We start from the raw sequence: 11,857 nt of genomic DNA, 5'->3' as shown, positions 1-11,857 counted from the left end.
GAGTAGTAACACACACATAAACACAGACGGTTATAAACTCAGAAGTCTATTTCTATTTTGTGTCTATAGTAGAAGTAGCTGGTGGTGGCTGATTGATTTCTTTTTTAAATCATTTCTTCTTTACTAGCACGGGTTGCTAAGAAGACCCTATGTGTTTTCCCAGAACTTCTAAATGTTTCTCCTCCTGATGCAGGTTCACAAAAATGGATGCAAAGAACCCCAAAACTCTGATGGATCTTGCTATACAGTGTTTGCTGAGACATGAGTCTGCAGCAATCCATGCTCTGGAGTATATTCCAAGAGATCTTTTTATTCCATTGTTCATTGCTGCCTTCAAGGGTGGGCATAAGAATATATTGGGTGAGATGGTGAAAGTTTGGCCCTTTTACTGTCTCCATCTTGGGACATTAACTCTACGGGAACCTCATCGTGAACTCCTGAAAGCCATGATTGAGAATCTTCCACTCTATCCTGCAAAGAACTCTTCTTCTCGGTAAGACTGTATAATAGAGATATGGTAAGACAAAGGAGGTCTTAGAACGAGTAACTAGTGAATGCAGAAGTTTTATTTGTAAGACTCAGCTAAAACTTGGAAACACATTAAAGACTGATGTCTTCAATATTCCTTAGGAAATCTGTTATTGAGGATTCTATTGATAGGTTTATGTAATGGGTGTTACTTAAGAGAAAGACAGGAGCTTTAAGACTGGAGGGTATTTAAGGTGTACAAAGGATGGGAGAAGAAGAAGATGAATTTTCATGGCGAAGACTTGTTGGTACTTAGTACAAGGAGTACCAGCTATGGATAAAAGGATTTGTTCCTATATGTCATCATTGACTCTTCTGGGTTTCATTACCGTTTGCTATTTCTCAGATGTTCTATCTCCTCTTACCCCTACAGGAAACCTAAACTGAGGATCCTAGATTTAAGACAAGACATTGACTGTAGGATCACATGCCCTGAAGTCAGAATCAATCCACCTTTCTGTTTTCACGCTTGTACTTACTCTGAAAACTCTGTCACGAAAATGGAAGGACAGCATCCTTTGACAGATTTAGAGTCCTCAATTCATTTACCCAGACCTATAGAATTACTAATGGATCTTTCCCTGGATGGCTCTTTAATGGAAAGGGAATATTCAATGTTGCTTATGAGGAAAATTAGGGAGAGTTTCGGTGCTTTGCACATATGCTGTCGAGATTTGCAAGTTGATAAATTGGGTGACTACAAATGCACCCTGAGAATTCTTGATCTCAACTGTGTTAATCAGCTGTCAGTTGATAAGGGTTCACTGAGTGATATCACCAACATCCTGTCTCAGATGAGCCACCTAAAGAGCCTTAGTCTGTTTAAAGTCACTTTTAGATCTCTGAGTGGGAGAGTCTTTAAAAATTTCCTTAGTCATTTGCAACGTATGGAAAACCTTAAGAAACTCAAATTGTATTCATTCAGTCTCAAAAACCATCTGGACAGCGTGCTCAGGTAAGAGTTTCAGACAGGTTTCTGGGTTTCCCGGTTAAGTCTTGGGACAACATAGAAAATATTCATGGGTATTCCTAAACTCCTCAAAGCCTTTTATGATTTCCACTCTGTCACTTTTGGGAATTTGAAACTGGAGGAGGAATTACAAAAATTAAGCAGCCAGCAATTTAAAGATATGTGCAGAAATATGAAGGTGAAAAACCACTAGCCCTCTAGAAATGAGAATAAAGAGGAATTGAGATGGTGGAACACTTTTTTCTATAGCACTGATGCCAATGGTTTACAATGTCAGATCACTTTACTAATATGTAGTCACCAAGGTATAGGCCATGAAAGTAGAGGATGGTATTTAGGAACTGACCAAAGGTAATTTTCAGTTGATTGCTCTTTCTGATCCCTTTCCACTAAAAACGTGAACTGAAATCTACAATGGATAATATTTTAAGTATCAAGTGTGTTAGTTTTTCTCTTAATATTTCTTGAAATAATCAACTATAATACCCTTTACACATTCTTAATATTAAAAGAAATAGTATCTCAGTGCTGTACACAAAACTTTCAGCCAGGTGTGGTGGCACAGGATTTTAATCTCAGCACTCAGGAAGCAAAGACAGGCAGATTCTCTGAGTTCAATGAAGTATGATCTCTATAGTGAGTTCCAGGACAGCCAGGACTACATAGTAAGTTACTGCCTAAGAAATTTTCTCCAGAGTCATGAAACTATTAAGCAAACAAAGTAAAGATTAACTTATTAATACCCATTTATAGTGCATGAGAAAAGTGGTTTATTCTGGATATAAAGATATAGTGTTTATCATTCAATCCTCATTCTTAAGAAGTTTTATTGTTGTTTTCTCCCTACAGAGTTCTGCCACTTAACCTGGATGTTTTGTATCTGTCATTCTGTGATATATCGTACAGAGACTTGAGATTTCTAGCCCAGTGCCCTCAGGTTTCCCACGTAAAGATGTTGAATCTTAGTAACAACCCAATGAATTGGGATGACTTTGTACCCTTTCAAACTCTTCTGTTAAATCTCTCTGGTACTCTTAAGCATCTAGAGATAAGTCATTGCCTTATAAATGATTCTGCAATCTCTGTTCTTATCCCTGCCCTAGTTCGTTGTACTCGTCTCCGTGTCCTGGGCTTTGCTGCTAACCCCATCACAATGCCTATGCTTGTGCATATCATGCATAGTTTAACACCCTTGATGAGGCTAAAATACGTGATATTTCCTATCCCTATACATTGCTATGAACGATGGCATTTTCAGGGCCGATTAGACCGATGGAGGCTTGCCATGGTACAACTACAACTGAAGGCAATGCTACAGATTGCAGGAAGGAATGACATGAAATGGATCACTTACCCATAGTAAATTTCACAGTCTTACACCATTTCAATATGATATGTACTACTTAAGTACTAAATGTTATTTCCTAAACTCATATATGCAATATATAAGGTTCTTACATTGAGGGAAATTACACCTAGGGAAAATAGATACATAAACTAATTAGTATGCAGAATAATTTAGAAAAAAATGGAGGACTTCGAGAATTCCTGTGTATCTCTTGTATACTATTAATATATTTCATTTTACTGATCACAGTGATGTGCATGTAATACAGGATGATCAACTCCTAGTTTGCTATATTTCTGCTCATACTGTTCGTTCAATTGTTGGTACACCACACAAATCAGAACAATGACAGCCTTTCCTGCCTATATTTGAGGATATGGTGGTGGATTTTTTATGAGACAATGTTTCCATCCCCTAAGTTACTATAGGCAGTTTTGGTTGCTCTGGGGAAACCGCCAAGATTTAGTAGTGGACAAGGAAAGCAGGCAAGCAGAGGCTCTGATGTTTCAGTATAACCTCAAGAACATAATTATAATTGGACAATTCCTTGATGTAGGCCAACTGTAAAGTTTCCACTACTTCCCATGAAGTCTTCAGTTGGGTGTCTAGCCTTTGTCACATGAATTTTTAGTTGGGACTTAGGATCCTTGCCATAATATTCCCCCTACTGTAGTTCCCCTATTCCACTCCCAGTTCTGTCAATCCTGTACATTTCCTTAGCTGTATAAGTCATTCCCTATATATAGCTTGCTTCTCTTTTCCATTAGCTGTGCCCCATTTGCTATGATGCATACTAGCCCTGTTTGAGTACTGAGTCTAACTGACTTTAAACTCCAAAATATAACACCATTATAAATTCAGTTTGCACATCCTAGAATTACTTAGAAATGGTGTATGTAAAGTAGGTAATTAAGAATTTACACAGGGCTAAGGAAATGCCTCAGTCACGAGCACTCCTGTGTTCAGCTCCCAACCTAGCATTTGTGTAAAAAGCTGAGCATTAAAGAGCACACTTGTAACTCCAGTGTTGAAAAGGTGGAGGAAGGAAGATCATTAGGGCTACATAGCCAGACATTCTAGCAATATAGTGCATTATAGTTCAGTGAGAGATCTGCCCTCAGAAAATATGTGTAGAAAAAGAAAACAGATACTGACTTTACTCATTCATGTTTGAGGATGAGCACATGTGTGCGCACACACAGTCAAGTGCATGCACCTTCTCCAACACATGAACACAGACACATAACAATATCTTACTCATATTGTTAATTTCTTTAAATGCATACTGCATCACAAGTCATGGTAAAAATACAAAATTAGCTTTTGTTGAGATGCCAAAACAACTGCATTTCAGACATTGAGTAACAAAAATAATAGATAGTAAGTAATAATTTATATATAATGACCTATTGAAATAAATTAGTAAATGCAATGGCTTAATTCTTTACATTGTTTTCTTTTTAAAGTGAGATCATTTCGGTTTCAGTCTTAAAAAAAAGTAATTGAATTTTGTTATTAGTAGTGATACTGGTAAATGTATAAATCTATATATATATATTGTTTGTTTTTTTGAGACAGGGTTTCTCTGTGTAGCATTGAAGCCTGTCCTAGAATTCACTCTGTAGGCCAGGCTGACCTCAAACTCCCAGAGATCCACCTGCCTCCACCTCCAAAGTTCTGGGATTAAAGGCATGGACCACCACTGCCTGGGTTCAAATTATATTTTACAAGCAAAATGTAATAAGAAATTGGCAAGGCAGTTAATATTAGTTTTTATTAATTTTATTTTGGTGGTAACACTATATTTCTAAATTAATAAGAAAAAGAATGTTAAAATATGCTGTAATTCATGTGTCATAATTATTTTGTGATATAACATTTCAAATTTGTACACATTTTTCATAATGCTTGCATCATTATATAATGCACAAAATTTCAAAACCAACTCAAATACCATTGTAATGAGCAATTTCTTTTGTTGTTTACATGTTAAAAAATGGAAAGTATTGGACAGTTTGTATAAAATAAAATATTAAAATTAACTTTACCTGTTTCTTTGAACTTTGTTTTTTGTGTTTTCCATATGGCTGTCACTATATATTCTGAGATCTTGAGCACTCAGAAGTACAGATCTGACTAATGTGTTCACAATATCAAAATACTAGGGAAGTTGAAACTGGACCAATATTGGCATAGTTTTTCTCTCTGTCTTTCCTTGGTTGCCATGTTTCTGTCAGACAGTGCACCCTGAGGTGAAAACTAGACCCTACAATGAACAGAGAACTTGGAGTTTATTCCTGTCGTACTGACATTGTGAATGGTATTCCTGGAGACTCCTGTGCAAACAGGTGCTCTGGATACTTTGTTTTCTATAGATTTAAAAGGTAACATAATTGTGTGTGCTCTATTGCTTCTTGATGGCTGTGATAAAAACTTCAAAAGCAACTGAGGTAACAAATGACGTCCCAATCTCAGGCCATCATTTGGGGAAGTCAGAGTAGGCATTTGAACAGGAGCAGAGGCAGGAAAGATGGAGGAAAGCTGCTTGGTGTCTTTCTGTGGCTTGTTGAACAACATGTCTTATACAACCCAGGACCAGTTTCCCAGGAAGCACTTCCCAGAGTGGGCTGGGCTCTACTTCATCAACCATTCATTAATCAAGAAAAATGTCCCACAGACTTGCTTACAGGTCAATCTGGTGGAGACAGTCCTTCATCTATGGTCCACTTTCTCTCCATGACACTAATTTCTGTAAGTTGACAAACTAGCCACTACAGTAGACCTCTGCCTTCTTGAAACACATACATAGCTTCTAAACTATAACCTTTCCTTGTTTATTCCCAGTACCTTTCATTATAATTACAACATAAAGGAATATGACCTTCAAAATACCAAATCCTTTAATTTTTTTCATTATATTAACAGTTCAAGGTCTCTTTAAAATTTCAAAGTTTCTTAACTGTGGTTTCTTATAAAATTAAAAATAAGTTCATAAAAATTCCATAATGAAACAATATTTTGGGGGATGATTTAAATATATGTATTTATATATTCAAAGTATTTTAACATTTTGTCACATTTGATATGCAAACACGTGTGCGTGTGTGCTTTCAGGGACAAATTGTAGGAGTTTGTTCTGTCTTTCTGCCAGGTGGGTGCAAGGGATTGAACTCATGCAGTCAGGTGTGGCAGGAGATGCCTTTACCTGCTGTTCTATCCCCTGGCTCCTTTAACAGGTGTTTAAGAAGTTCAAATACCTTCTTTTGTAAGACAGTATAAATTTATCTAGTTTCTAATTATTTGTGAAAAATTAACATACTTAGTTTGTATTTTAATTTGTTATAAATCATGATTTGTAAACCTAACAGCAAAGGGTTTTCTCCCCTCAGTCTTAACTTCCAGAATTACCATTTGTAAGGGCTGAAACTTAAATATTCCACCAGGAGGCCTGAAGTGAACATTTCCATATGTACACTTTAGTTAGAGCCAGCAGAGATAAAGACTTTGAATAATGGGTTTTTCAAGAGCCATAATAATTACAGAAGGGACTGGAGAGATGGGTCAGTGTTTAAGAGACCTGGGGTTTGATTTCCAGCACCCACACTGTGGGTATAACAACCACCTGTACCTCCAGTTCCAGAGGATCTGACACTGACTTCAGGACCCTTTGGGCACTGCACATACATGGTACACAAACATCCATGAAGGAAAACCACCAATACTCAAAAATGGAAAGATATAAGTACAGACAACAACCCCTGGAAATCCCAAACTCACATTTTGAATTGGATTTATTGCCAATAATTTAGAATAATATGGGATTTGAAATAATAAGATAGTAAGAAAAATTGTACCTCAGTTGCTTACACCTCGCAGCTACTCCTTCCACTCCCAATCACATCTCTCTGTCCAAGGAAAACCCCATACCAAACTGAGAGGCCCACAAATGTCAACGTCTGGTGCGTTGGGGTCTCCGGGTAAGGGTCTCACGCAAATCAGGACACGGGGTGCAGAGTATGAACAACTGCATAACTAGTTCATATGGTTTTTATACAGACTAAAATGCATTACTCAACTCTGGACCCCCCTTTACTGGCATACATGATCATGAGAAACTCTTACCTCACTTTGCAAGAAACAATGTCTCAATAAATAACAGTAATTAAAAAGAAATGAAGTACCTAGAAACAAGGCAAAAAGTATACAGAAGCAAAGGACTTGTTTATATCAGGTAGAGTGTGAAGAACTGAGCTCAAAGGCCACTTCCTTACCCAGGGTACAGATTCTGACGGAACGTTTGCGAAATGGACAAAGAAAGTATGCTAGCTGCAGCTCTTGGGAGAGCAGCTCTTACCTCTTGACTAGGCAGCATAGTAGAAATGACCCTGTTGGTAGGAAAGAAGGCACACACATGAGCTAGCCCTAAGGGCATGACAGCAGAAGAGTTATTCCTGCCACTCATCTGCCATGGGCTATATAAAGAAATCTACCACCAATCCACCTAGTCCCTTGCTGCTTGTGGACAGTGGCAAAGCTGCCCTGAGGTCATGAGAGCAGGAAAGCTGATCCCACAACCCCATCTCAGCTGCCATGTGTGACATGGGAGAGGGAAAGATGCCCCTCCCCCTCAACCCTCACCACCTGTGACAGACAGAAGAGCTTGTCTTGGGGGGCCTGAGAATGGGAGAGCTGGTTCTGCCCCTCACTAACTGCAGCCCTCGGGAGAGTGGGCTCTGCACCTCATGTAGGCAAAGCAGCAGAGCCTACCCTGGTGATGTGGGTGCATGTAAGCCAGCCCCTAGGACAAAAGAGTAGGAGAATGGGCCCCACCCCTTGTTTCCTGCTGCTTTGGATGAGCTAGCCAGGGTAGTGATGGTGAGCACAACCTCTTGCTGAGGGTGAGGGAAACTGGCAGGCTGACCAAACTAACTCCCACCCAGGCCCAGAACCAGGGCTATGAGCCTTCCCACCCCAACATCTACCCCATCTATGAATTCTAGAGCATGTGAAGGGGCACATCCTGCTTTTATTGAGCAATATATTGTTCTGTGCTCCCCCTTCCTCTCTCCACCCCCTCTACTCCCTTTCATGATCTCCATGACCCAATTTACTCAGGAGATCTTGTCTTTTTCTACTTCCCATGTAGATTAGATCCATGGAAGTCTCTTTTAGGGTCCTCATTGTTCTCTACGTTCTCTGAAATTGTGAATTGTAGGCTGATTTTTCTTTGCCTTATGTTGGACACCACTTTTAAGTGAGTGCATATTATATTTGTCTTTCTGGGTCTAGGTTACCTCACTCAATATCGTGTTTCATAGATCCACCCATTTACCCGCAAATGTCAAGATACCATTGTTTTATTCCACTGTATAGTACTCCATTATGTAAATGTACCACATTTTCCTTATCCATTCTTTAGTCTTCCACTTGTTTGGTTAGAGTTACTTTAAGATATTTTATGTTATTTGTGGCTATTGTGAATCTTGATGTTTCTCTGATGTGTTTTTCAACCCATTTATCATCTGTGTAAAGGAGGGCTACTGACTTTTTATAGTTACTATTGTATACTGCTACATTGCTGAAGGTGTGTATGACTTCTAGAAGTTATTTGGTAGAATTTTTGGAGTCACTTCTGTAACCATCATATCATCAGCAAGTAGTGAGAGTTTGACTTCTTCTGATTTGTAGCCTCTTGACACCCTTTGTTGTCTTATTGCTCTAGCTAGAACCTCAGGTAATATATTGAATAGACACGGAGAGAGTGGAAAGCCTTTTCTTGTTCTTAATTTCAGTGGGATCACTTTGAGTTTCTCTCCATTTAGTTTGATGTTGGCTGTTGGCTTGCTGCATGTTGCCTTTATTATGTTTGGTATGTTCCTTGTATCCCTGCTCTCTCCAAGACCTTTCTCATGAAGGGATGTTGCATTTTGTCATCCAGTGAGAGTATCATATGTTTTTTATTTAATTTGTTTATATGGTAGATAACACTGACAGATTTTTATATGTTGAACCATCCCTGCATCTCTGGGATGAAGCCAACTTGATCATGATGGATGATTTTTCTGATGTGTTCTTAGATTCAGTTTTGATTGCTTTTTCTTGGTTTTCTTTAAAGGATTTGTTGATGTCTTCCAATAAACATGACAAAAGCCACCGTTGGTGACCTGTACACACAGCATCAGAATTTTCTGAACGTAAGAAGCCAAAGGAAATACAACGAAAAGCAAAAGTATCAGAAACTTAGAGAAACACAATAAAATGGCTGGGGTTAGAGTGTTATTTCTGGGAGGTGAACTGGGAATATGTGGTTTAAAAACAAATTAGAAGAAATAATGGCTGTGTATTATTCAAACACAAGCACAAAGAGTGGAAGGTTAAAAAAAGGAACTATTCCTATTTGCAGATGATATGACTGTACTAAAGTACTTCAACAATTCTACAAAAATATACTTAGGAACAAAACCGCGACTTTAGAAAATTATTTGGGCAAAAGAAATCAGTTGCTAATTTGTATGCTAGCAATGTAAATGCAGAAATCATAACAGAAAGAAACATACTCTTTGAAAATTCATAACCATAATTGTAAGGGATTAATCAGCGAAAATGTCTTCATGGATTGAAAAAATTAACACTGAAAAATGTCAATTCTTCCCAAAATTCTTCTAAATTTTTAATGCAATGTTTATAAAATATTAGTGTCTGTTTTATAGATATAGGCAATATTCTTCAATATTTACATGGAAATTCACAAAACTTACCACAGCTAAAATATTTTTGACAATAAAGTATAAGAAGTCATTCTGTATGGCATTAATTATACATATACTACAGAATTGGAGATAATAGCATAGGTATTGGCATATATATCAATGAAACAGCATGTGAAAATACACATCTGTGCAAGTGAATTTTGAGAAGGAAACAAAACAATGTTCTATAGAAAGGAAAGAAATTTAGATAAATAATGGTAAAACAATTGTATGTTCATACTGAGGGGCAAAGTACCCTTACAAACCATATAAATTCAACACAAAATAGGTCAGAGATTTATTTAAATGTATAGGGTAAAAGTATAATGCTTCTTGAAAATATTCTCCAGACTGGGAGAAACATTTGCATACCACATTACACACATGAAGTCATAGCGTTTATGACAAGGCAGCATTAGAAAATTCACAAGACCTGCACAAGTTCAATGACAGGCAAATTCCCGTAATGGAATGGGAGGGTATCGCTAAAGCCCACCGCTATCGGGGGAGCTATTGAAAATTGATAACTTCAGAGAGACAGAGAGTCTATTTTTTTTAAAGATGTGACCCTTGATAAATCAACTGTGCTGCAGTGGAAGGCCACAAATCTGAGAGTACAGGTGCAGCAAAAATTACACTTGGTGGGTTAAAAGAATAAGAAGAGAATACAAAATTGGATGTATCTTTGAGGATCCGTGAAAGATGAAATATGATCAAAATACACTGTACAGAATTCTCCGAGGATTAATAAAAAGATCAAGAAATATATACACCGCACCATCCCAAATCTATAACATTTTACTTACATTTCCATGTAAGAAACTTCTAATTTGCCAGGTGGTCGTGGCACATGAATTTAATCCCAGCACTCAGGAGGCAAAGGCAGGCAGATCTCTGTGGATCTGAGGCCAGCCTGGTCTACAGACTGACAGTTCACGACAGTCAGGACTGTTACACAGAGAAATTTTGTCTTGGAAAACCAAACCAACTGGGCGATGGTGGCGCACGCCTTTAATCCCAGCACTTGGGAGGCAGAGGCAGGCAAATCTCTGTGAGTTCGAGACCAGCCTGGTCTACAGAGCTAGTTCCAGGACAGGCTCCAAAGCCACAGAGAAACCCTGTCTCGAAAAAAAAAAAAACAAACAAACAGAAAGAATGAATAGACTAAAAAATATTCTGTGTGACTCACTGCCATGCTACAGATTCCATGATGGATTTTTTCTTTTAATTTTTATTTTATTTTAATTTATTTTGGATGGGAGGTTGCAAGGACAGAGGAAGATAAATGACAAAAAGAAATGAACGGGATGGAGATACATGACATGAAAGACACAAGAATAAAAAAAAGAAAGTTTAATATTAACAGAAGAGAAAAAGAAGGATTTTACAGTGGTGTATAACTTTGGTGAGAGAGTCTTATAGGAACCAGAAGGTTACTCGCATAGCAAGGAAAACATCGTCTATCCATTCAGCACCCATACGTCACTTATCTAAGCAGTGCTGTACTCACTGAGGGCACATTAGTGAGGCATTGGCTAATACTTCAGTCCTGTTTTCTTCCTACGGAAGACACACAATAAAATGCCAAATAGCATAAGAGTACACTGTATTTCTGTAAACAATAGTATAGAAAAGATTACAAATAGCGACTTGTAGAATCCGTAGTATGGGGAAAACGTTGGACACTGGTCCTGGAGAGATGGCTCGGCAGTTAGGGGCTTGTGCTGCTTTTGCAGAGGACCTGAGTTTGATTCCCGAACCTGGGAAGCCCTGTCGTCAGATAGTTCCCAACTATTTTCACCTTGCAGGTAGCTCCAGAGGAGCTAACTCCGCCCATCTGGGCGCAGTTTCCTAGAGGAGGACAAAGACGCGGGTTAGTCAGCTGACCTCAAAAGAACCAGTTGAAGTCCAGTGCCTGCCTCTGTGTAATCTGAGGAGGATCCATTTGCCAGACAAGCACTGAAGGCTGAGGGATCTTGCTTCAAGCTCCTCACCCACCCAAAAGGGAAGGTTGCCGCTGCTGAGGTACTAAAAAAGTCAAATTACTTTCCCTGCCATACCAGGTAAGTAATTTAAACTTTTTTTTTCTTTTTATATTTTATGGGCGGGGTGAGGGGCTGTTAGAGACAGGGTTTCTCTGTAGCGCTGGCTGTCCCGGAACTCGCTCTGTCCACAAGGCTGGTTTTGGAACTCACAGAGATCCCCCTGCCTCTGCCTCCCCAATGTTGGGATTAAAGGCGTGTGCCACCGCTGCCTCAGTTT

At 38.6% G+C, this 11,857-nt stretch overlaps 1 protein-coding gene across 1 annotated transcript; it reads left to right on the top strand.

Moving 5' to 3' along the window:
- Positions 1-203: 203 nt before the first annotated feature.
- On the top strand, positions 204-2,858 carry LOC142840285 (melanoma antigen preferentially expressed in tumors-like). Its single transcript, XM_075956875.1, has 3 exons — positions 204-493; positions 902-1,483; positions 2,348-2,858. The coding sequence occupies exons 1-3, from the start codon at positions 204-206 to the stop codon at positions 2,856-2,858; spliced, it is 1,383 nt and encodes a 460-aa protein (XP_075812990.1).
- The last annotated feature ends 8,999 nt before the right edge of the window (positions 2,859-11,857 follow it).

This window comes from Microtus pennsylvanicus, chromosome X, assembly GCF_037038515.1.
Source record: "Microtus pennsylvanicus isolate mMicPen1 chromosome X, mMicPen1.hap1, whole genome shotgun sequence".
NCBI lineage: Eukaryota > Metazoa > Chordata > Mammalia > Rodentia > Cricetidae > Microtus > Microtus pennsylvanicus.
This window is presented reverse-complemented; position numbering and strand designations above follow the sequence as displayed.